This window comes from Phacochoerus africanus, chromosome 8, assembly GCF_016906955.1.
Source record: "Phacochoerus africanus isolate WHEZ1 chromosome 8, ROS_Pafr_v1, whole genome shotgun sequence".
Lineage (NCBI taxonomy): Eukaryota > Metazoa > Chordata > Mammalia > Artiodactyla > Suidae > Phacochoerus > Phacochoerus africanus.
Window position 1 is genome coordinate 1,520,532 of NC_062551.1, and position 24,593 is coordinate 1,545,124.

The 24,593-nt window shown below is 64.5% G+C and overlaps 1 protein-coding gene across 1 annotated transcript in view; it reads left to right on the forward strand.

The window, feature by feature from the left end:
- Positions 1-24,382, forward strand: part of SLC7A5 (solute carrier family 7 member 5) — a 28,270-nt gene extending 3,888 nt beyond the window's left edge. Inside the window, exons 2-10 of the mRNA XM_047790216.1 lie at positions 8,449-8,574; positions 16,319-16,424; positions 16,755-16,799; positions 17,171-17,294; positions 17,744-17,847; positions 18,131-18,227; positions 19,135-19,284; positions 20,676-20,853; positions 21,730-24,382. Coding sequence (XP_047646172.1) covers positions 8,449-8,574; positions 16,319-16,424; positions 16,755-16,799; positions 17,171-17,294; positions 17,744-17,847; positions 18,131-18,227; positions 19,135-19,284; positions 20,676-20,853; positions 21,730-21,785 — 986 coding nt within the window. The 3' untranslated portion in view covers positions 21,786-24,382. The remainder of the gene's footprint in view (positions 1-8,448; positions 8,575-16,318; positions 16,425-16,754; positions 16,800-17,170; positions 17,295-17,743; positions 17,848-18,130; positions 18,228-19,134; positions 19,285-20,675; positions 20,854-21,729) is intronic.
- The last annotated feature ends 211 nt before the right edge of the window (positions 24,383-24,593 follow it).

Consider the following 24,593-nt stretch of genomic DNA (forward strand, 5'->3'; position numbering starts at 1 on the left):
GCGGACTCCCAGGTAGGGTTGTGGGGCGGGGTGGTGACCAGGGTCGGGGGAGGCCAGGCTGCCCGTCGAGACCCCTCCCGGTGGTGTGGGCGCCTGCACGACGTGTCCACCACTGTGTCCCCGGGGCCCAGACCAGGCCTGTCACCGCGAGGCCTGCGCGCCACCAACACCCGGCTCAGAGTGCCTGGACGCCTGCCAGCCGCCCGGCTTGAGCCCCTCGCCCCGTGAAGCTGAGGCTTCTGTGTGTCTCCAAGGAGCTGGCGAGCCCAGCATCCCGCGCTGTGAGCTGCGTGCAGACTGCAGCCTGGCAATTAGCGCTGAAATCCGGCTTTCCCCGCCAGACGTGAAAGTGCCCGGGCCTGAGTCATGGGACCGCGGTAGCGGGTGCTTCACAGAGCGCGTGACCTAGGGCAGCGGGGGGCGGCGGGCAGGGTGGGCTCCCTGACCCTCTCGCCGGCCTCGGACCCCTCGCATAATCCCGTGGAATGTGCACACTCTGCCCGGAGCCTCGCACGCAGCACGTTCACTCCAGACTCCCAGCCACTGGGTTCCCAGACCCCCACGGCCTCAGCTTCTCCCGGAGACGGTGCCCCCACGTGACAGCCAGGAGACTGAGGCCACCGGGGGTGGGAGCCCAGGCTGTAGCGCCCTCCCCCCCCCCAGCCATCTTTGTCACCCGCATGGGGACACACAGAGTCTGGTGAGGGTGGAGAGCGGCAGGAGCCCGGGACGGTGTGGTGGCCACACTGGGCACTTGCTGGATCGGGTGCGCAGTGTCTGTCCCGGACCCTGGGAAGCACTGCCCACCCGGGCCTCCCCACCCTGGCTTCGGGGGGTCAGACCCCTTACAGGGAGCCGTCTAGGAAATTGTCCACCTTTCTCTTTGCTTCACGAACGAGCTTCCAGGGCCAGGCGGGCCCTGTCCTGTGCCCACGTTGGTCTCCAGTTCCTGCCCCTCCTTCCGTGACTCACAGCAGGTGCCAGAGACCGGGGGCATGTGAGTCCAGCCCCTGTCCGTGTGACCTTCCTGGGCCCTCGTCTGGATTGCTGGCTGGGGGCCCAGAGCAACCCCTGTCCCCACCGGGGGCTTTGCCCTGTTCTGTCCCTACCAGCAGGACGCTGCCCAGCCCAGCAGCTCCTTGGCTGTGATGGTCGGGACCCTAGCAGGAGGCCCCCACCCATCTTTCTTCAGTCCTAGGGGCTCCTGAATTCCTGCTGGAAGGGTAGGCAGTCCAGGTAGCCTGCACTCCTGTGGCCTCCGGTGGGCTGTCCTACCCTCAGATCTGCCTCCTGGCTAGGTTGTGCCCCTGGGCTGCACCCACGCTTCCGCTGGGGTTCGGGGGGATATACGTGTTCAGAAGGCTTCACCCTGATGGGGGCAGCCTAGTCCACGCTGAGTCACCGTGACCTTGGCTGCTGGCTGACAACCCAATCGTCTGTGAGTCGCCCCAGATGTAGCTAGTGCAGGACCGAGGCCACTGTCCGGAGCCATGGGCCCACGGCAGGCCCCCACTGTAACCCTGCAGCCAGCCCAGTGTTTTGTCCCTGTCCCCGTGAGCTGGTATGGGATTCGGCCCTCAGCATGGACACAGGTCCCCTTCCAGGGGACCGGCTGGCTGTGTGACCTGGGGCCAGGTGCTTGGCCTCTCTGGGCCTGTTTCAGAGAGAGCCTGGGGCAGGGCAGAGCTGGGTGGAGGGTGTATGACTCAGCCTGTCCATCGCAACAGGGGTCTGGTGTCAGAGGGACTGTCCAGGAAAGAGGCACAGCGGAGCAGGTGCGCCTAGCCAGTGGACACCCTGGGGGAGCAGGTGCTTCCCCCACTGCGGTGCAGGAGGTGGGTGGAGGGGGCCTGGCTGGAGCCACTTAAGGCCTGGCTACCCCACGCGGTAGGAGCCACGTGTTACTCAGAGCCGAGGGAAAGGACGAAGGGGGTGTGGGGGAGGGGTGCTGGGGACAGAAGTCCCCCCAGGGAGCCTGAAGGATGGGGCAGGGGGTGAGCGGGTCTGCTCGCCTCTGCTGAGACACAGAGGGACCTCGGGGGTCCGCGCGTGGCCTTGTCACAGGTACAATGAGTGTCCCTTAGTCTTGCGGGGAGGGGACTCTCAGCTCAGCTTCAGTTCCTCTCAGGTCCACACGTCCTGGGGTGGCCCTGCCTGGTTGGGGGGGGGCACGCGAGAATACATCCTGTAGCTTAATGGGGCAGGGGCCGTGGCCGGGACAGGCAGTGCTCCAGGCACGTCGTGCGCAAGACACCTGTCCAAGGCCCTCCCCTCCCCACCCCTAATACAACAGCCTGCTTCAGACTCGGGTCTGAACCAGTGCGAGGCCATGCCCCCTACTCAGCCGGCCCCTCATGGGTTTGTGGAGGGTGGAGCTCTGTGGGTGTTGCCCCCCACCCCCGTGGTGGGTCTCCCTGGCTGCACCTAGCAAGGTGGGAGCACAGTGTGTGGGGGGGAAAGCAGTGGCTGGTGGGGAGCAGGGGTGGGACCTCTCCGGGCAGCCAGAGTTGAAGGACGCTGTTAAGTGTCCAGAGCACTGGAGTTGGACTTAGGAGGCCCGGGTGGACTCGCCCCACTCCCCTGGTGATCGCTGTGTGACTTCCAACAAGTCGGACAACCTCTCTGAGCTCCATGGACCCCAGCTGGCAAATGAAGGTGCTGGGGAAGCTGCAGCAGGTTTGGGTGGGGCTGTGGTGGGAGTTTGCAGGCCCCGAAGGTGTGGGCCGGGGATGAGATTGATCCCAGAGTCCCTGCACATACAGCCTTGGCTGTCCTCAGCAGTGACCGCTCGGATTAGTGACCTGGAGGCAAGCCGGACACTGCGTTTGCCGGTCAGAATTCACCCATGGGGCTGGCAGCGGTATGCCTGTTTAGCTGATGAGGCAGCAGGCTCAAACCTGCCAAGTTCACTGTCCAGAGTCCCACAGCGTGTCAGAAATCTAGGCCAATTTAGGGCGGGGGCTCCTTCCTACGCATCCTGGCTGTTCCTGGGGCCCTGGAAGCGGGGGGCTTGGGAACCTCTGTATTCTGCAGGGCTCTGCTTCAGAAGAACCCAAAAAAGTGAGCCATGGCCCCTAGCAGGGCTTCCTGCCAGCCTCAGCAGACCTCAGAGTGGACTGAATCTGCCTTTTTCTGAGGAGTTTTGAAATGAAGTGTCAACCCTGTCCCAGACGCCCCTGTTCCAGACATGCGGCCAGGGCAGCTCTGTGGCTGGGAGTCACCCAGTCCCGGTTACAAATGGAAAACGTGAAACACATGTTCCAGGGCTGGTTGCACTTGAAAAAGTGGCACAGCCTCTTAATAATTCTTTTTGCAGGAAATCAGTGACTCGACAGGGACGGGGCATTTGAAGGGGCGGTGTCCCGATGGGCCTGAGGTTTCAGGTCTGGCTGCTCCTGGGAGACTGGACCTGGGTTGGGTGCCATCCGAGCAGCCTCAGCCCCTGGCAGTTCCTTTATTTTCCTTCAGTTCTCTGGACACTCTGGAGGCTCCTGTCTTTTCATTTTATTTTACTTCATTTCATTTTATTTCACTTCATTTCATTTTATTTCATTTTATTTTACTTTGCTTTTTAGGGCCACGACTGTGGCATACAGAGATTCCCAGGCTAGGGGTTGAATCCAAGCTACAGCTGCCGGCCTACACCGCGGCTACAGCAACGCGGGATCCAAGCCGTGTCTGCGACCTACAGCACAGCTCACGGCAATGCTGGGTCCCTAACCCACTGAGCCAGACCAGGGATTGAATCCACAACCTCATGGTTCCTAGACAGATTCGTTTCCACTGCACCATGACGGGAACTTGGAGGCTCTTGAGCGGGGTAGATCCGAAGCCAGGCTGCCGCCCTGAGCGGGCTCCGCATTCGAGTGTGTCCGGCGGTGAGGCCAGCCTTCTCACTTGTTTGCGTGCCACTGGCTCCTGTGTGTTCACTGTCTTGGAGCTGGTAGAGGTGACTTACCCGTCATGAAGTCACCCCCCGGGTCTCCACGGGGTCCTGGGAACTCTGGCGTTGGTGTCCCTGAGCTGTGTCGGAGGTAGGGACCTGCCGTATGAGGTTGTCCCAGGCGACGTCTGGGTGTCCAGGGCCGGGGCGCAGGGCCTGGCTCGCTGAGCACCCACTAAACCCTGCATCCCCGTGTCCCGGGCGGCTTTGGACTGTGGGTAAAGGCAAGATGGGACCCCAGAGCGACCAGATGCTTTCTCAGTGGTCATGTCCGCCTCAGGCCACCTGGGCCACTTAGAAGCCTGTGCTCACTGGCCCCAGGCCAGGAGCCTCAGCCCACCTGCAGCCAGGGCTCCAGGCCTGGATGCCCAGTGAGAGCCCCTGGTCAGTGGGCGGATTGGGCAGACGGGCAGGCTGCTGGGCCCTGGTCTGTGTGGCCACAGGCGCAGTGGTCAGCTGGTACTGCTCTCTGGCCTGGTGCCAGTGGCTGCTCCAGTTCCTGCAGCCCGCGCAGCCTACCAGCCATGTCCGCTGCCGTCTCGGGGCCCGCGGGGTGGGGGAGGTGGCAGAGCTCATTGCCTGGCGTCTGGGCCGCTCCCATCTGTGTGGAGCTGTCCTCGGCCTCCAACCCTCTCTGCCTCCAGTCCTGGCCCCATTTATCCAAGGAATCCTCAAGCCTTGTGCAAAAAAGCACATTTTTCTAAGAGGCTCATTTGAGGAACCCGCTGGTGGGTTCCAGGTTCTGGGGCTCTGCCCACTGGGCCTGTGTCCAACCCAGGTGACAGCTGCACTCACCCCTTTTCATGGTGGGGCACGGGGTGGGGAACAATCCCTGCGACCCTGGACTAGGCATGAGGGAGCCGCAGTCCCATCAGAGACACAGGGGAGGGGGGGAGTGGGTTTTCTGACGAGTGGGGCGGGCCAGCCCCCGATGCTCTGGTGCCACCTGGTCCCTTGAGCTCGCAGCCTGGCTGTGGTGTGTGAGACCTCAGGTGAGCAGAGGCGGTGAGGGTGTGGGGCTTGGAGTCGGCGGCCACCCTGGGATGGAGTGAGCCTCAGGATGCAGCAGGTGCCCGCACTGGGCCTGAGTATACAGCGGGTGCGCGTACCGAGCCTCAGTATACAGCAGGCGCTCATCCCTTGCCCTCGTGGCCAGGACCATTGCTGGTTTTGTTTACTGGCGTCCACAGACTCCTGGGTACCAGGCTGATAACTCCTGTCAGGGTTTTACCCTCCTGGTAGAGTGGATTTGGGTGTGTGTTCTGTGTTTGGTTTTGGTGTGTTTAAACCGGGACAGGCTCCCCTTGAACTGCGAGCCCTCCAGTGTGAGTCAGACAGCCAGCCGCTGGTCACATAAAGGAGCCGTGAGACCTGCCCACATGAAGTCCTGTCTCAGCAGTCAGGCCTGGGGGCAGACCCAGGGCTGGCGGCTGAGCCTGGAGGTGGATCCCGGAGGCCTGGCCGTCGAGATAACCAGGCCAGGTCAGGCTGGGGTGAGAGTTCAGGCCAGGCCGTGCTGAGGGGAGAGGGAGCTGGGTGCTCAGATAAGCACCCTCCTGGAGGCTGGTGACAAGAGGTCTTGGCAGGAACACCAAGGGCTCTTCCGTCTCTCACTGGACGTCATGAGGACGGGATGCAGGTAGAGCCCTGGGGGGCCCCTTGGCAGAGGGACAGAGACTCTGCAGGAGGCAGTGGGCTCCCCTGCCAGCCCTCTAGGTGGCTGTGTCACAGCAGGAGGACAGGGCAGGCACAGCCCTGAAGGGCGGGCTCCTGCCTCTGCACGGGCCCCAGAGCCGCTGTCTGCAGGGCACTGGGCTCTATCTCCCCTGCCCCAGCTGTTGCTGTGCTTATCTGGGGGTGCTGGCAAGGGAACCCCAAGAGTGAGCTCCTGACAGTGTACCTGCCTCACCTCACTCACCAGCCTGCCGGTGGCCTAGGGTGTGCTGTGTGTGTCCGCCCGCCGCCCCCACAGCATACATGGTGGGGGCTGGGGGGGCTGCGGACAAGTCTGGGTGTGACACTTGTTTCACCCAGAGCCTCCCCAGGCCCCAGGCCCCCATCCTGCAGGTGCGGAAGCTTAAGCACCTTGTGCAGGTGATGCAGCTGCGAACCCAGCCCCCCAGACTGCCCCCCAGGACCGCTTTGGTCAAGGCTCACTGGCGACCCCTTTACTCTTCTGACTCTTTCATTTGGAGGTTTTAGAAAGGACGCTATGGAGCCTGTGTTTACTCATCAAGTCAATGAGCATTAAACTTTCATCTTAAAAAGACAAAAGACAAAAAAAACCCCAAAACCTTTGATCTGATGTTTTGGTTCTTTCTGTAAAACGAAGTGAGTATTACAAAGTTCCCTTTGTCCTGGGTCCTCGCCTTGCCCTCCTGACTGCGAAGGCCACCCTGTCCTATCGGAGTGCGGGGCCTCTGACACCTGCTGGGCGGCGCTCGGTGGGGCAGGGTGGGGCCCTGGGGCTGGGGGCTCGGCTCCAGCCGCACCCCCTCCCGGAAACTCAGAGTCCTCATCTGGGAGGTGGGGGAAGCCCCCCTGCTCCCCCGGGGGCAGAGCCCCCACACCGGGTGAGTCCTGTAGAGGCGGCAGTGAGATGGCTGTGCCCTTGCCGGCAGCGGCAGTAGAGCCGCCTCCCTCCTGCGTGTGGCTTGGCCACACCTCCCCCTCTCGCCCGCAGGACATGAATGGAGTCCTGATGCAATCTGCCAGCTTCTTGCCACAGAGCATCCGGGAGAGGAAGCCTTTTCACACTCCCTTTAGGGAGCCTTGAGACTGTCCCGGAAAAGCCCCCTGCTGTGCCCAGGCTCCCCAGGTGGCGGGAAGGGAGCAGGGCTGCCCACAATGCCCCCTCCCCCTGGCTCCCTGCCACGTGGCAGCGGGTGCCAGCCAGGTCGTTCAGGAGAAAGGGATCTGCTGCTCACCCTCCTCTCAGATGGGGGCAGGGCACCAGCGGCCCTGAGCCCCGGGTCTGCCCCCGGCCCCCTGGACGACGGGAGGCCTCCCTGAGCCTGTTTCCTTTCCTGTGCTGGGAGTGGCAGTGCTGGGGTGCTCACTAGGGCAGACAGCTGTCCCCCATTAGTCCTGAAGGCCTGGGCTGACTCTGTGTGTGTGTGTGTGTGTGTGTGTGTGTGTCCACGCAGAGCCTCACAGTGAAGGCCGCTGGCGAAGGCCACTGTTTGCCCGGCACACGTCGGCCCCCCCACCTGAGCCCTTCCCCGCCTGGGCTTAGCTCCTGCTACTGGAAGTGGCTTCCATGCTGTGGCACAGGTACCTGGGGCGTGAGCAGTTTTCCGCCTGAACTCTCTGAGGGCATATGGCAGTCTTGGGCAGCAGTTGCATTAGCCAGGCTTAGAGCAGTAGAGGGAAGGTGACGGGGTGCTGTTTGGGTGGGGTGCTGTTTGGGTGTCATTTAATTTCTGAAACGAATACTGGGTGGAGGCAGGGTGCCCTGAGGCCCCAGGTCCTCAGCTAAGCTCTCGGGCCATTTCCTGTTTTTCTCCCACCTCAACTGTCTGTCTCATTCAGCTAATGAGCTGTGGATTTGTTTGGGACCTGTTCCTCCTGCTGTGACAGTGTATGTAATTAATTTAGCTGGGGAGGAAGCCACGTGGCACCTGCCAGCCCCGGGTTCCAGGCTTTCTCACCGAAGCCCCGCTCGGGGCTCTGGAGGACCAGGCAACGCTGGTTAATGTTTGACCGCCAACCGCCCAGCATAAAAGGCCCCACCTGCGCCCTGGCCAGCCTCCCTGGGCAGCTGGTGGCAGCAGCAGTGTGAGGGCAGGAGTGGCCCGGAAGCTGGCCTCACCACCTGTTCCACATGGGGCTCGGCAGAGGCGGCGGCAGCAAGGAAGTAGGCAGTAGGCAGGGGTGGGCTGAGGGTGGGTTCGTCGCCTTGCGTTTGGGCTGATTTTCCTGTGAATTTATGGAGCGGCTGTGTTGATGGTCCCTGAGCTCTAAGTGCAGCCCCACCTCTGCGCAGGGCTGGGGGTCTCCCCGGGCCTCTGTGGAGTGTGACTGTTTGGTGTCTGCTGTGACCCCAGCAGCAGGGTTGGTGCTTGGACCCCAGCCGTGTGTCTTCTTCAGCCCCCCCCCCCCCGCCCCGGACATCAGAATTGCCCCTAAGGACCCACCCCCTCCCCTCTTTCCCTGCGGTAGGGGTTCCTGCCTCCATAAGTCTGGGGGCCTGTGGGAGGGCCTTGAGAAGTGGGGCTAGAGTGTTGAATGCGAGCAGAAAGGTGACTGCAGCCCCCAGGTGGCATGTGTGTGCTTTTAACCTGCTCTGAGCTCAGCGCTGTCCCCAAAGGCTCCGCCAAGAGGGTCTCAGGTGTGTGTGGGGCCCTCGATGTCCAGTTAAGAGGCCAAAAAACAAATCCTCTATGGAAGGCCCCCCCCCGCCCCCTCCCCCGGGCTCTCAGCCTGTGACCTTGAGGCTGGAGTCCAGAGAAGGTCAGACCCAGGAAGGGCTGCCCAGGTCTCACTCGCCACCCCTGTCTCCGCAGTGCTGCTCACGGCCGTGAACTGCTACAGCGTGAAGGCCGCCACCCGTGTGCAGGACGTCTTTGCTGCCGCCAAACTCCTGGCTCTGGCCTTGATCATCCTGCTGGGCTTCATCCAGATTGGGAAGGGTGAGTGCGCGCCCGGGAGGCCCTGCCGTGGGGGGCTGTGCCCGGGGTGTGGGGGGTGCCCATCTCTGGACCCCGACCTGCCTTCCCGGGGAGAAGCACAGCGTGGGGTGGGTGGGGCGGTGACGGGGTGCGTGGGGAGAGCTGGGCGCTGTGCCTGCCACGTTAGGAGCGCGGCCACGGGGCGCCGATGATCTTCCACGGGAGACCATGCACGCTGCCCCCAGCAGCGCCTGTGCCCCATGGTGGGCGCGCACGCAGGGGCACCGGGCGGGCCGCATCCTGGTGACTACGCCACAGCACCATCCTGTGGCGGTGGGGTCGCCTCGCTCCCGGGTCCTCTGGGGACGCTGTCAGGAAGCAACCTTCTTGGGGGTCAGGTTTCCCAAGGAGGGGTGGGCAGCGGGCCTGGGGTGGGCATCTGCTTGGCTGCCACAGATGGGCGAGCCCACGGGGACTGGTCCAAGGCAGATGCCAGGGTCTCCTTGAGGACACGGAGCGGGACCCCCACAGCACCGTGTCGGGGGAGGGACCCGCGGGCCTCGCTCTACATCTGGTAGAGCTCGGGGGTGGGGGCGGCCAGCCCGTGTGTCCCTGCCTGCTGGCCTTTCAGGTTCCAGCATCTTCCGGAAGGCAGAGCTTTGTCTGGAGGACTCTGGCCCGGCCAGGCTCCAGGTATCAGGAGTGACCAGCTCCAAGGGAGGTGGTCAGGGCTGAGCACCTCGCAGCCCCGTGCGAGCTCACAGGTGGGATGGACCGACCGGAAGGAGACAGTCCTGTGTCCACCACACTGACCTGCACACTGACCCGTCAGTGTCGTTGGAAGAGGACGTGCCCACGAAGGTGGCTGCTTGGCCAGTGCGATTAGCTGCAGGCCCACGGGGGGATGTAGGAGGGCCTGGATTCTGTAAAAACAAATTTCAGCAGGGACAGCAAAGGGCTTTTGTTCAGTCTGAATGCCTCACATGTTTATAATTCTGCTGCCGTCGAAAACAGTCTGCCCCCCGAAGCCCTTCCTTTTTGAACCTGGGAAGCAGTGCAGCGTCTGCAAAATTCCTGCCCTGGCTTTCCACCCAGACAAGCCCTCCCGTCTAGCGGACACTTTGTGCAAACAACCCCCTCCCCGCCGCAGTCTGGCGGCCCCCTCGCGGCACAGGGGCTCAGCTCAGTGGTGCTGGCATTGGCCGCGGGCTGCATCTGGAGAATGTGACCTGGGTCTCACAGACTGGCCCCCACGCTTTGTCCTCTGCCGGCCTGCCTGGCACCCGGGGGGGCCCCGGGGCTGCAGAGGGGGTTTGGGCGTGGGGCTCACCCAGGCCTCTGTGGCGTCGGCCTCGCTGCCGTGAGTCTCCTGAGCCGTCCCGCCCGCCTTCCCGTCCTTCACGGGACTTCCCGAGCCCTGACAAGGACGCGGCTGGCCTTGCGCGGCTCGCGCTGCGTGTGGTCTGCAGACGGTGGTTGGGAGTCGTAGACAACGCTGCTGGCAGGTGGCCAGGCGGCCCTTCCGAGGGCAGGAGGGGCAGCTGGGTGAGGGCGAATTATGACCGAGGAGCAGGTCTGCGGGCCCAGGCTGAGCTCTCAGGCAGCCCCTGGGGCGGGGCAGGGGGCCGTTGGGCCCCGAGGGCTCTGGGTTAATTCCCGACTTTTCCAGGCGGACACTGAGGTCAGCGCTTGCGGTCCCGGTGGCCGGGAAGCATGGGTGGGTGCGGCTTGGTGGGGCGGAGTGGGGGTCAGACAGGACCGGGCCGTCGGGTGCATGGCCTGGAGGTAAAGCTCCAAGGAAGGACCCACTGTGGGCAGAGGGGGCACCTCGTGCCCGCTTTTGTCCTCTGACTTCAGTCTGTTGGCTTCTTATCTCTGACGCCCAGCGGGGCCCATGGCCCCGAGGTCAGGCTGGTCCCAGACCAGCGTGTGGGAGTGAGGCGTGCAAGGCTGGCCCCTGGAGCCCGGGCCGCTCCTGCAGGACACACTAGGGCCGTGTGCTCGGCCGTGGCCTCCGGCGGGAGAACAGCTCCCATCTCCCTGAGCCGCTGGAGTGGCTGGCATGGCTTTGAGCTGGTGAGAGGGGGCGTCTCCCCTGCCCTGGGGCACCGCGCCCCACGGCAGCTCCCACGAGGTCGCCCGAGACCCGGGTGTGGAGGCTCCCTGTGCGGATCGTTGCCACGTCTCACGCTGCCCCAGAGTGGCCTGGGGCTAGGGGCAGGGGCCCGCCTGGACCAGAAGGAGGGCCTGGCGTTGGCGAGGCCCCAGCAGGCCCGGCAGGTAGCAGGGTCAGGTGTGGCCCCACACGGCCTGTGGCGATGGGTGCTGGGTGAGGACGTGAGCCGCCTTGAGAGAGGCCCCCTGCGTTCATCCTGGATGGGGTGGGACCTCACAGGGGCCGTGGGAAAGGCTCGGGGCGGCCGGAGCACTAGGGGTCGGGGTGGGGAGCGGGGAGGAGACCCTCATCCTAGGAGGGCCTGGGTCTCGCACGGCTCTCCTTGGCCAGCTCCTGGAGCCTCAGTGTCCTGATCTGTGAAATGGCCACAGCAGCAGCAGCAGCCCCAGGCCTTGGTGGCCATCTCACACTGTCCTTGGGATGTGAGCAGGACCTCGGGCAGCCTGCGACCCGGGCCGTCGTGCCTTGCAGGGTGCTCCCAGTCCCGGCCCCCCCGATCCCGGACTTAGGGTGCCTTGATGGAGGGGTTCAGGGTCACTCCAGGACCACAGGATGCTGGGATTGGGCCGCGCAGCTGGAGTTTGGTTCTCCACAGTCCCAGGGCGGGGGGTGGGTCTGCTCCTCGTGAAAGCTCAGAGCAGCGGCTCCCACGCAGGGTCACACGCAGACACCGGCGCCCCTCGGCCGCCGCAGGAGGACTTGTGACGCTGCTGGCTCCTTCCCGTGGGTGCTCTAAGATCGTTTTAATTAAGACCTTTCCGGTGTCTGCACGGCTACAGATTCCGCGTCCAGAGTGCGGTGGGAGGTCATGTGCTTGCTTGCGCCACCCTCCAGGATGAAATCAAAGGCCCGGAAGTCGGCTCTCCCATGGCTGCCCTCGGCCCCCCGTGCCCTGGGTGGTCAGCCGCTCAGACAGGCCGCAGCCACAAAACCTCGTGCTGGGCAGCGTGTTCTCAGGGCTCTGCTGCAGCCCGTGCAGTGAGGAGAGTGTCCTTTGAGTTTGAAGCTAATTAGAGGTCCAGGACCAGCTCCTCCAGGCGTTCCAGACAGATGACACTGTAGGCAGACCCTGGCCGTGGTGGGCAAGCTCTGTCCTCCCCTCGGCCTCCCCAGATTCCCGCCCCATCGGAGGCAGAGCTGGAGAACGGGCGCTGGACAGCCTGGGGTGGGGAAGGAGGGACCCCCACCAAGCCAGCTGTGGGCTGTGGCACAGACACACACACACACACACAGACACACACACACACAGACACACACACACACCCACAAGGATGCCTGGTCTCTGGACAAAACAGGAGAGCCCCCTAAGGGCACTGGTCACGCAGTGTTGACTCTCAGACAGGACTCAGCCCTGCAGCCCTGCAGCCAAACACCTGCTCACTTGGCCCAGAATCGGGGCTCGGTGTCCAGGGCCATGGCTGTTGCAGGACCTGACAGGGCTTCAGACCCCGGTGGGCTGAGGCCCCTCTGTCTGTGGAGTGCCCTGGGGCTGCCGTACCAAAGGACACAGACTGGGGGCTTAAAACAACAGCAGTTGTGCTCCCTCTGAGACCTGGGGGGCAGCTTCCTGCCCCTCCCGTGCCCTCGGCTCCCAGCTGCATCACTGCCTCCATCCTCACGTGGCCTCTCCGGGTCTGTCCCGCAGGAACACTCAGGGCTTTGGTCCTGTCCTCATCCACCTGCTCTCTCGAGGGCTGTACCTTGCTCCCCCCACAAAGGCCCTGTTCCAGATGAGGTCACGTTCTGCAGTTGCAGGGGGACGTGAGCTTTGGGGGGGCTCCTGCTCAGCGCCCTTTGCCACGTGAAGGACCATCGTGTGAACCCGGGGGTTAAGGTCCCAGCAAGTGGGCGCCCCCACCCTGGTTTGGGGGAGCGGCTGCCCGGAGGCCCGGGTCTTTCTAGCTTTGTCCCAAGCTCGGTGCACAGGCTCCGGTTCCATGCCTCGGCCCAGACAAGCCCTGCTGGCTGTCACCAACCCTGGCCTCAACACAGAGGCCAGGCGGGGCCTTGGGGATGCAGAGGCAATGGAAGCCCTGTCCTCTGACTCGGGCTGGCAGGTCCCCCAGGCCCTGGTCCTGTCCCCAGCACTCACGCCTTCTGCAACGTTGCGAGTGCCCCGTGCCCCCGCATTGATGGTTCCCAACCGAGTTTGCATGACGCGGGGTTGGGGACACTTTTCCTGAGGTCCGCGCCCAGAGGCCTGGGGAACTGGTCCCCACCACCTGGTCCAGAGGCGCCCTGGCCTCCCACTCATCGACGCCCACCCTGAGTGACAACCCCAGTGTGCCGTCATCACTGCCCGTCCCCTGGTTGTGGGGCCGGTGGGTGGTTGAGAGCACCACGTGCAGCCTGCAATCTGCCCTCATGGAGAGGCAGCTACGGACCCACATCATTAGATGGGCTGCGGCTGCCCGTCGTGCTTCTTGCTGTCCAGGAGACGGGCGAGCGGGCCCCCACCGCCGGCTCTCCAAACCTCCTGAAGCCCCCCTGCTGTTAGGGCTCCAGTCCTGCAGGACGCTGTCCCTAGGCAGTCACCTCGTGCTCCTTCAGGCTGTGCCAGTTCTGGGGGGGCCTGGCCAGGTGCCGGGCAAAGCCAGCAGACCGGCGCCCACTCCGTGGCGCCCACGGAGAGAAGGGCAGCGCGCCCGGCTGGGCTGCGGGTCTATCTGGGCAGGCCTCCAGCACACACGGAGGCTGGACAAAACCAGGAGCTCTGCCAAGGGGCCACGTGTACCCACGCGGGGCAGGTCCCTGTCTGTGAGCAGGGGTGACGTGACAGGGAGGGGCAGCAGGTAGGAACTTGAGCAAAGGTGGATTGGGATCCAGAGTCACCAGATGCCTGGCAGAGCTCCGTCCCTGGCTTGGCGGGAGAGACGAGGCGGGAGGCGTGCGGGCCTGGCCTGCGTCCTCTGCCCCTGGATATCCACGTTCCTCCAGGGGATTTCAGGAGCTTCGAAGACGCAATGAGGCCCCAGACAACGGAGGGGGGCCCTGGAGGGACCACCCAGCCATATGCATTCTACTGAGGCCCCCGGAGGAGCCCAGGGAGACCCTTCTGGCTGCATTTGGTCAGAGCAACTTGTATTTTCTTGGGATTTTAGAGGCTGCAAGATGGAGCTTTAAATCCGGGGTACCGTTTGCGGCAGGAATTCCAGCCACTGTCTCAGGGATGGTCTGTGGACGAGTCAGGACTCTGAGCTGGTCACCACAGAGTCGGGGGGCCCCTCGATGAAAAAGTGGAAGCTTCTCAGCCTCAGGGCTGAAAACAGTGGTTCTTACCTGAAAATCCAGCCTATATCCAAGCCTTGGACCTCTGTTAGCAAGAGCGGCAGCCGTCCTCCCACGCGGCCGGTTCCAGCCCATATGTACACGTGTGTACACGTGTGTACATGTGTGCACGTGTCTGCACACCCATGCGCAGTGTCACTAACTCAGGGGCCTGCTTGGGGCGGGCGCTGGTTTTAAGAACTGCGTAAGAGGTGCCTTCCAGCGGGTGTGCAGAGACCTTCCACTTGGAGAGGAAGCAGAATAGAAAAGTGACCGAGGGGCAGACAAAGGAAAAGATCCCGTGTGCCACTCGAGGAACCTGTTGTGAAAGCCCTTCACCGTTCCAGAAGTCGTTGCGAGACGCTGGGGCCGCGGGGGCGGTGGGGGCCCCCCAGACTCTCGGGGCAGCTGCTGCGTTCCGATCACAGCCCCACGCCCCAGGCAGGTGGCCCAGCCCCAGTCTCCTCGCCCTCGCCACAGAAGCGCCCTGGCCCTGCAGAAGTAAAGGAATGCATGTTCCAGGACATTCCGTGGGGAGCTGCCGGCCCTGCCCTGGCCCCACACACCAGCCTGCTGACCACCCTGTGACCGGGCAGTCTCGGGACCCAGCCTGCAATGCAGAGCACATGTGGGCGGCAGCGGCGGGCAGGGTGAGAGGCCAGCCACCCCCAGCTCTTTCTCATCATGAGACTGTGGCCTCATCTGGGGTCCGAGGGGGCCTCGCCCATCTCCCGGCTCAGGCCAGAGATCAAAGGCCCCGCCACACCTGCAGGGCAGAGTCCAGGCGTCCTGAGTACCCTAAAGAGATGACCCAGCGACCCAGCAGTGGAACCGGGGTCCCGCCTCCCCCCAGGTTGTCTGCCTGGAAGGGCAGGCTGTATTGGCTGGAGCGATGGGGTGATGGGGGCCTCCCCGCCCCCTCCCATTCCTGTTGGGTTCCTGGGGTGACAGGCCCTGGCCTTCGAGGAGAGTGTGGGGTCCCCAGGGGACCTTGGATTGCTGTGGGCGACAGTGACCCACATAGTAGCTCTGGGGTTGCATCCCAGCCTGGCCCAGCGGGACCTGGGCCGGCTGCCTCCCAGCAGGACGGGCACAGCCCCATGTGTCCAGCTGCTCAGTAGGGAGGGGCCCTTACTGACCAGCGGTCCATGCCTGCGGGGGCCAGCTCTGCTCAGTGCTCTTGCAGGCCCTCCCCTGCTCCCCTCGGCCCCTTCCTCTTGTTTCAAGCCTCCTTCCTGAAAGGTGATCTTCAGGGAGAGGCCCGTCTGCCACTGTCGCCCCCAGAGCCAAGGAGCCAAGAGCTGAAGCTCCGGGGGGCCAGGTGACCCTCATCAGAGGGGAGCGGCAGCCAGCCCTGTGCCCGTGGTGGTGCCTGGCTGTCAGGCTGGCCCCTCGGCATAGAGCAAGTCTTTCTGGGCCTGAATGTTGTGGGGCCACCTTACAGATGGTAAAACTGAGCCTCACAGACGGCCCGACGCTGTCCTCCTAGCCAGGAACCCTTCTGAGGCCCCCCCGTTTCATGTCTCCTATACCGGGTTGAATCGTGGCCCCCAAAACAGCGGAGCCTGTGAGTGTCGCCTTGTTTGTAAAGGGTCTTTCAGATGTCGTTAAGGGGCGGATCGGGATGAGCTCCTCCTGGATCAGGGTGGCCCTAAATCCAGTGACACGTGTCCTTGTGAGACACAGGAGAGGAGCCTCCGCCCAGGTGCCAGGTGATGGCACAGGCAGAGGCCGGGACGCATGGGAAACGAGCAGCGGAGGAGCGGACAGATCCGCGCAGGCCCCCCTTGTGTCCCAGAGCCCAGGACGTCCACCTGGAGCAAGGAATGCAGCTGAGCCCACTGTCCCTGTGGCTGCGGGCAGCTCTGCGCTCTTGCGCTCAGACGAGAAGCCCAAGTTTACACGTAGCAGCTCGGGGGGGGGTCAGAGAGCAGACCAGATCCCCCCACCTGGGGTCTGGGAGGAGCCCCGGCGAGGCAGACACAGCCCGGCGTCCACCGTCCCACGCATCCTGTCCATCAGGCCCAGACAGCGGTGGGCACCCAGACCGGCCTGGGGTCTGTAGAGCTGCTGCCCACCCCGCAGAGGCCACGTCCCTCCAGGTCAGGGCAGGCCGCGCTCACCCCGCCTGCTTGCTCCAGGCCCCAGGGTGCGTCTGGCAAACGCGAGGGTCCGGCGGCCCAGCAGGTGCACTTGATGTCGCCGTGAAAAGCCCTCACCCCACTTTTTTGTCTGTTCGGTGTTTTGCTCCGGGAACATTCCGGAACCCGTGGCTTGACCTCAGTGCTACGTTCTGTAACCCCACGTTCCTCTCTCTCCCAGGTGACGTGTCCAATCTGGATCCCAAGTTCTCATTTGAAGGCACCAAACTGGACGTGGGGAACATTGTGCTCGCGCTGTATAGTGGTCTCTTTGCCTACGGGGGATGGTAGGTTCTAGAACGTGTGGTCCCGGGGCCCCGAAACCCACCTCGCAGGGGCACTCTTCGAGGGGGGCAGGAAACCCTCTCGGAGCCCCTGGCGGCTGCGTCGCATCCCCAGCAGGTGGCTCTGAGATAAACCCCTGCTGGCAGCTCGGGAAAGATGCTGCTGCTGCCGCCCAGGGGAGGCGGCAGGACTGTCGCCAGCCGGTGGCCGCCCCCCGGGGCCTGGGGCGTGGGGTCTTCTCTCTCCCAGCCCCGAGGGGCCGGGTGGAGCCTGCGTTCTTTGCCCCGTAACTGGGAGGAACGGCTGGTGACGGTCTGCTCTTTGAACCCTAGGAACTACTTGAACTTGGTCACAGAGGAGATGATCAACCCCTACAGGTGCGTCAGGGGGGGCAGCCCACGTGCGTCTGCAGTCACTTCGATGCGCGGAGGGGGCACCTGGTTCCGAGCTTGGGCCCAGCCCGGCCCCCGGCCGAAGCAGGGCGGGGCCTTCCAGGAGGGTCCCTGGGGTTCAGGCCATGGCGGGGAGGGGCGTGTGGCCCTGAAGAACAGACAGGCAGCCCGTGTCACAGACAGGGGCGCGGCGGCCGGGGGGGGGGGGTCCCTGGCCTCACTTTGCACAGCGGCTGGGCCCGGCGCCACCTTCCAGCCGCTTCCCCGCGCAGGCAGTGAGGCCCGGCCGCCGTCAGGTGATGGGCCTGGCCCCGCCCTGGGCCTCCTTGTGGTGATGTGCCGCCCGTCCCTTCCAGAAACCTGCCCCTGGCCATCGTCATCTCCCTGCCCATCGTCACCCTGGTGTACGTGCTCACGAACCTGGCCTACTTCACCACGCTGTCCACGGAGCAGATGCTGACCTCGGAGGCCGTGGCCGTGGTAAGAGGCCAGCTGCTGGTGCGCTCAGGCTGCTGAGAGCCTGGCCCTGCCCCTCAACCCGTAACCAGGGGCGGACCAGCCCCCTCGCGCTCCTGCAGGCGCTTTGCCAAGCCTGCTGGGGTCTGGGGTGCTGGCGGCATGTGAGAATTGCGGGCTTTTGCAGCGCTGTGCCAGGCCAGTCCCTGGACAGTTTTAAGTCTGTGTGTCTGCAGTGGCCCCAGCGGTCACGTTTAGAGCTGAGGGGTGGAGTCCACTGCGGATCCCCAGTCCCACCTCGGAGGCCCATCACCGAGTAAATGCCCACCGAGGTGGGAAGGAGCAGACAGGGCCGACCTGGGGAAAGCCGGCGAGCAGTGCCGGGGCGCCCAGGTCCCTCCACGCGGCAGGTGCGGGAGGGCTGTGGGGCCACGGCAGGCGTCACGGGCCGGCTCACGCTGCCATCCCTCCAGGATTTCGGGAACTACCACCTGGGTGTCATGTCCTGGATCATCCCCGTCTTCGTGGGCCTGTCCTGCTTCGGCTCCGTCAACGGGTCCCTCTTCACGTCCTCCAGGTGAGCCCGCCAGGACCACCTTTGCAGGGCGTGGGGGCTGAGCTGGCGGCTCTCGGGGTTCCCTCTCTCGTCACGTTGAGTGACAGTACAGCTGTCAAAACGTTCAAGTGACCCAGAAGTAAACCCCATCCTCCGCCCAGAGCTGGCACAGCTGCGTGTGCATCTCGACCCTCTCACGGGCTCGTTCTGAGCCCTGCCGGGGGCGGGAGGGGGGTCGCTGGAGGTGCTGGGCCCGGGCAGGGGGCCCACCGGCGGGACTGACCGCCTGCTCCTCTGCCCACAGGCTGTTCTTCGTGGGGGCCAGGGAGGGCCACCTGCCGTCTGTTCTATCCATGATCCACCCGCGGCTCCTGACGCCCGTGCCGTCCCTTGTATTCACGGTGGGTCCTCAGCTCGTCACCGCCCTCTGCCTGCGCTCGCTGGGAAGGGGAGGACGGGCGAGGGCCCTGGGGGGTTTGAGGGAGGCCAGGGGAGGGGACTGAGTCCCATCCGAGGACACCTGTCTCGGCCTCCCTTGGTATCAGATGGCAACAGATTGACGTGTGTGCATGTCCAGTGCTCTTGCTGTGCCACTCATTCCAAAAATAACACACGGTACTTGCTCAAAAACAAAAATGTGAATCTGGAGGAGTTCCCTGGTGGCTCTTGGGTTAAGGATCTGGTGTGGTGACTGCATCGGCCTGGGTGGCTGTTGTGCACGTTCAGTCCCTGGCCCAGGAACTTCCATATGCTGCGGGCACGGCCCCAAAAGGAGTGATTTGGAGGTGTAGGAAGCCAAACCTCAGGGTAGTATGGGGACAGGCGGCCTCTGGGGCCTCGTGGGGCGGGGCCGCAGGTCAGTGGCTCACGCGGTGCTGGCTGATCCGCTGAGATCTCGTCATGCGCGTTTCCTACAGCATCTGGACCAGGGCGCAGCTTTGTTAGTTCTCTGCTGCTGCTGCTTAATTAATCACCCCAGAACACAGCAGCCTGATGGGGAGGGGCTTGCTTTCTCTCGGTTTCTGGGAGTCGGGGGCCCCAGGTGGCCCGGCCCGGCAGGTAACCACCGCGGTGCGTGGCTGGGGCCTCAGGGAGAGCCCAGCGCAGTTTTGAAGCTGCTGCTGGCGGTGCGGCCCGGATGTACCTGCCGCATTTAGCCGACCCGGTGCCAGGCCCCTAGGCTGGTTCCAGGTGTGGGCCTCCGGGGCACAGGGGCCCTTCGCCTCCGGGAAGCCTCTTGCCTTCGGGGGCCTCGTGCGGTGCGCCTGCCCGTGGCGGTGCGGCTCACAGCCCGTGCTCTGCCTGCAGTGCGTGATGACCCTGCTGTACGCCTTCTCCAGAGACATCTTCTCCGTCATCAACTTCTTCAGCTTCTTCAACTGGCTCTGCGTGGCCCTGGCCATCATTGGGATGCTGTGGCTACGCTACCGCAAGCCCGAGCTGGAGCGGCCCATCAAGGTGAGGGCCTGCGCCGCCCGTCCCCACGCGGCCCTCTCGGGCCTCCACCCTCCGCAAGCCGGGGGGCAGGACACCTTCGCCCAGGGCTCAGCGGCACAGGGCACGTCAGCGGGCGAAGAGCTCCTGGTCTCGACCAGGGGCCACGCGTCCGGTTCGTTGGCGCTGAGCGCGTGCTCCGGGCGCCGAGGTTCATCAGCGCACGAGACAGGACCCCCCGCCCCCGGCCCCGCTCGACCTCACATTCCAGAGAAAACCTGCAGCCCTGGGCAGACAGCCAGGGGGAGGGGCCCGAGTGGCTGGGGGCAGCCTTGGACAGAGGCCAGGGGGCCAGCCAGCCTCCGGGGAGGGCCAGGCGCTGGCAGGCCCAGGGCGGGAGGGGGAGGTGGCATCTGAGGCTGCAGGGCTGGGGGCACGTCGGGGGCTGGCTTTGCCCCTGACTGAACAGGCTTCTCAGGACGAGACTGCCCCCTGTACCCCACCTAAGCTGGGCACGCCCCCGTCCTCACTCACTCAGCGCTGGCAGCCCTGTTCTCCAAGGGAGCCCCGTCCCGCCCAGGAGACACATGAGGGAGTGAGAGGGTGGGGCCTGGGGTGGCTGCCAGCCAGCAGCTCCTGCCCTCACACAGTTCCGGAGGCTTGTGGCCGACACAGCTGGCCCCTGTCCACAGGTCTCAGTGACCTGAACCACCTTGGGCCCGGCGGGTGGGGTGCTGACCCCCTGGGACCAGGCGTGGGGCAGCCAGTCCAGGCTGACCTGATGGGACCCTTGCTCACCCAGGGTCTCTGGCCTGTGCACAGACAGGCTGCCTGGAAGGACGCATGGTGGACGCAGAAAGGGGACACGTGTCCCTGAGCCCTGCCCCGCTGTGGCCACTTCCGCGGCTCCTCAGCCTGGACACGTGCGGGTGGGGCTGTCTGCCCGGCAGCCGAGCGGCCTGTGGTGCAGCCCATCCACAAGGGCTCTCTGAGAAGGCGAGGCTGCTTGCTCATTAGTGGGTGGCCACGGTGTTCCCAGAAGCGGCAGCCCCCGCTCTGGGTGCCCATGGGGCGGGGCCGGGCCAGGGTTCCCGCCCTGCAATGTGGGGACCAGAGTGGCCGACCTTCCCTGACCTTGGGAAGCCGCTTGTTCTCCCCCGCCAGCACCGGTGGCTTTGGGTAATCACTGCCCGGCGCCAGCTGCTCAGCAAGGCGAGGTCCCAGGCCTCGGGAGGCCGGCGAGTGGGGTCGCAGGGCGAGTGGGGTCGCATGTCCTGGGCGGCTGCCAGGGATCTGCCGGACAGGCCGCTCCAGCGAGCGCCGTGGGCCCCGTGCTCTGGGGCGGATGGGATGCAGCAGGGGTGGGGCGGGGGTGAGAGGCGCCCGCTGCCCGGCGTCAGCTGCAGCCCCCGCAGGTGAACGTGGCCCTGCCCGTGTTCTTCATCCTGGCCTGCCTCTTCCTGATCGCCGTCTCCTTCTGGAAGACGCCCGTGGAGTGCGGCATCGGCTTCACCATCATCCTCAGCGGCCTGCCCGTCTACTTCCTCGGCGTCTGGTGGAGCAACAAGCCCAAGTGGCTGCTCCAGGGCATCTGTGAGTCCCGCCCCCTCCCGCCACCCCCACCCCCCACCCCCCCGCCCGGGGCCAGGTCAGCAGGGGCTCAGGATGGTCGGAGGCCTGGGCCGAGCTGGGCATGTCTGGTGGTGACGCCTGGCCCACGTATTTCAGGATAAGACGCTCAGCTTGGCACCCGCTAATCTCAGACAAGGGGTTCCAGAAAACCAGGCTGCTCTTGCCAAGTAACAAAATCCCCCTTGTCTGCCGCCAGCTTAAACCCAGCCGCTGACCTAGAAACGCAGAGAAGAAAACAGGATCTCTGCAGGGCCATCCCTTAGAGGCCGTGTCTAGGGCCCTGTGCTGAGACCACTGGGCGTGACAGGCTCCTGGGTGGTTTGAAAATCCCCGCGAGAACCAGCCCGATTCCTGCCGCCACCTGCCTGAGACCAGGATGCTGTGATTTCACTGGGGCTTTACCTCCAGCCCAGCCTGGGGCCTGTTCATGATCCATCAGAACCACCCCGGGCCTGAGGCAGGACCCCACCCCGCCCCCGCCCCCGATCTGAAGTTCCCCTGAGCCGCAGCACGCATGCCGGCCCCAGCCCCTCTGAGGAGCCCGGTGGGCGTGCTGTCCTGGGCGGCTGCCAGGCAGTGGTGTCCCAGACCTCACGCAGCGGGGCCATCAAGCTGTCGTCACTCCCGATGGTCTGGGTCTGAATGGGTGAGGGGCGCAGGCCGGAGCCCCCATCAGGCGGCCTGCAGGTCCGGCGTACACGCATGAGTGGGGTCGGGAGGCTTCACATCAATTCGGGGGTTTCTGGTGTCCCCAGCCTTGGGGACCGTGGCGACAGGGGCTGCGTGAGAGGCCCCCAGACACGTGCGCCCGCGTGACCGTGCTCTTCTGCCCCGCAGTTTCCACGACAGTCCTTTGCCAGAAGCTCATGCACGTGGTCCCCCAGGAGACATAAGCAGCGGGAGCCGAGGAGCCCCCGAGGAGAGGCACAGGCTCATAAATGACCCACCCCCCGAAGGCCGCTCGCCCGTCATCCAGGCAGCTCAGCCACGCGTCCCCATGTCCCTTGGCTGGGCCGGGCCGGCCACCGCGAAACCTGGTACGAATTCACTCCCTGCAGCCGGACGTGGCAGGTACCTCTCGAGCGTGGAGGCGAGAGCGTCGGACGGAGAAGAGACCGCGGGCCTCCTGCCGTGTCGGGCCTTCTCCCTTCTCACCTCTGTTTATTTGTATTATTATTTTTTTAACTTAAATCTTGGGTTCGGCCGATGCCACCAAGACGATTACTTTTTAAATACATTATGGAGGGGGCAGTGTTTTCTCCCCTGGCGCCGCCCGCACACAACGTGCCTCAGGGGGACCGGTCCCCTCGCCAGATTGGGGCAGGTCTCCGGGAACGGGGTGGGGGTTCCTGCCCGGACGTGGCCGCACCCTCTGGACAGCAGCCCGACGTGTGCCCTCGGCTTTTCCTTGTTCGTTGTTAGAGACGTAGCGACACTCGTGAAACTAACCCCAGGGACTTTGGTCTCTTTGCCTTAAAGACCTGAACTGGTTCCTCCCCGCCCCCACCCCAGAGGGAGCGAACAGCTCAGCGAGATGCCGCGGGCTTCGGGAGGACAGGCCTCGGGCTGCTCCTACATCCTGGCCCCGTTCTCCAGAAAGGACCTGCTCCCGGGTTCCAGGCCCGGCGGCTGCTGCGGCGGGGGCTGAGCCCAGGGCGGGCCAGCTGGCCCATCTGGCACTCCTGCCCATGTGCGGAACGGGCCAGTTCGGGGACCAGGCCCTGTCACTCAGGATACCTTTGGGCACCTGACTGTATGTACCCAGCCCGAACAGATCCGATCTACTGGTTTTGGAGCCAAGCTTTAGTTCTTTCAAAGCTCCATACTTGAAATCTTCTAGAAGCAGACACTGCGAGCCCTCATGGGCTTCCCGTCCGGGTCCCTCGAGACTGCCTCTCCTGGGCCTTGAGGACTGGACGGCAGCCATCTGGGCCTGTCCCCTCTCCTGTCACCTGTCCTGGGCTCGATTCCCATTGTCCGGAAGCTGGAGCCCAGCCTTCCCCGCTCCGCCTGCACCTGCTCCGGAGGCCACCTGACTGGGGTCCCTCCCATGGAGGCTGCGACAGCAGGCTTTGTTTTTGTGGTTCCCATGGCGTCTTCCCCTGGGGAGGCAGCTGAGGCCCAGAAGCTCAGCTGGCCTTCCCGGGCTGTCACTGCATCCAGGGAGCCGGTGTGGGGAGCAGCAGCATCCAAGGTCAGACCGCCTCCCTCCAAGCCCATCTTAGGCACTGGGGGCTCTGCCTTGGCCTCTGACTGCTGACCTTCCCACCAGGGAGGGTTGAGTCCAGGCATCAGGCTTCCTTGCTCAGCTGCGGCCACATGAGCATCAAGCGGCCAGTCCAGCCACAGCCACCCCCTGGGGCCCTGGCCCCACGAGGTGCTACCGGCCCAGAGAGACCTGACAGGCAGCTTGTGGGGCCCGGCTGGGCAGGGAGGCTGTAGAGGAGGTGGCCTCTGCTGGGCAGGAGACCCTGCCACCCTGAGGCTCCTGATGCACCGACATCCATGGACGACTCTGCATCAGCTGAGTCCTCCTGGGCCCCAATCCCTGCCTCTCGGGGTCCAGCTCAAGTCTGAGGCCAGGACGTCACCAAGCAGCAGGAGGCCTGGTCTGCCTTGAGCCTTGGTTTTCTCATCTGCAAATGGGGGCGGTGGTTGGTGTGTCCCTGCCTCGTAGGATTTGCACAAAGAGGACACTGACTGTTGTGGCGACCACAGCCCCAGGCACAGGTGGCAGGATGCTGCCCAGCTGGCACTGCCCTCGGCCTCTCTGCTGGGGCTCCAGCTATGTCCGAGCACATTCCTGCCTCTTCCCTCAGGGGTGGGGCAGTACTTGGGGTGCGTTGAGGTCCAAACCCCCAGTCCTGGGTGTGACCTGCCAGCACAGGGAGCAGGTAGGCTTCCCTGGGGCATTGGACCGGTGCCCTCCTGCAGGGTGACTGCTCCCTGGGCCCCATGTTCACACTGTAAGGTCAGAGGTTGTTCTGAAGCACGGCCCCCTGGCATCTTGAAGGCAGGCTGGGGCCGGGTCTGCGGTTCATGGGGCTGTGTCCCCCGCGGTTCAGGGACCCCTCGTGAAGGCAGGCCCGTCCCGCCCCCTGGCCCTGCTGTGTCTGCGCCCCGGGGCCACCTCCGCTCCATGTGACCACACTACTGACCCATGTCCCGAGCGTCCTGTTTGGGGGTCCCTTTTCTCCTGAGCTGAATCCTGGCATAACAAGCGCGTGAGTGTCCAGCTGCTCTGCTTTATCTCGTCCTCGCGTCTCGCTGGTGGAAAGGGTGCCGTCCGCGCCGTGTTTGTTTATCGTAGGGCGGCCGGTCCGGCCACACCGCCGCCCGCCGCTGCACCCCGTGGCAGTGTCTGTGACTTCGTGCCGCTTCCGCTTCTATTAACGGCTCACCCATTCAACTTGGCTGGTTTGGGGTGGGGTGTTCTGGTTTGTGTGTTTTGGGGGGGGTGTTTGTTTTTAAAGAACACTTGGAATTATAAGCACTGCTGGTGTCTTCTGTCATTTCTTCAGCGCCGACTTCTGGGTGTAGGGATGTCTCTGGGGCCACCCCCCAGAGAGGAGACGGATCATAGGCCTCTTGCCACCCCCCCCGGCCCCTCCTCCCTCCCTCATCCACTGGCAGCCTCCTCGAGGCCGCAGGTGTGTAGCCAAGGCAGGAAGGGGCAGGGGTGGGGGCCCTGAGCAGGGGTT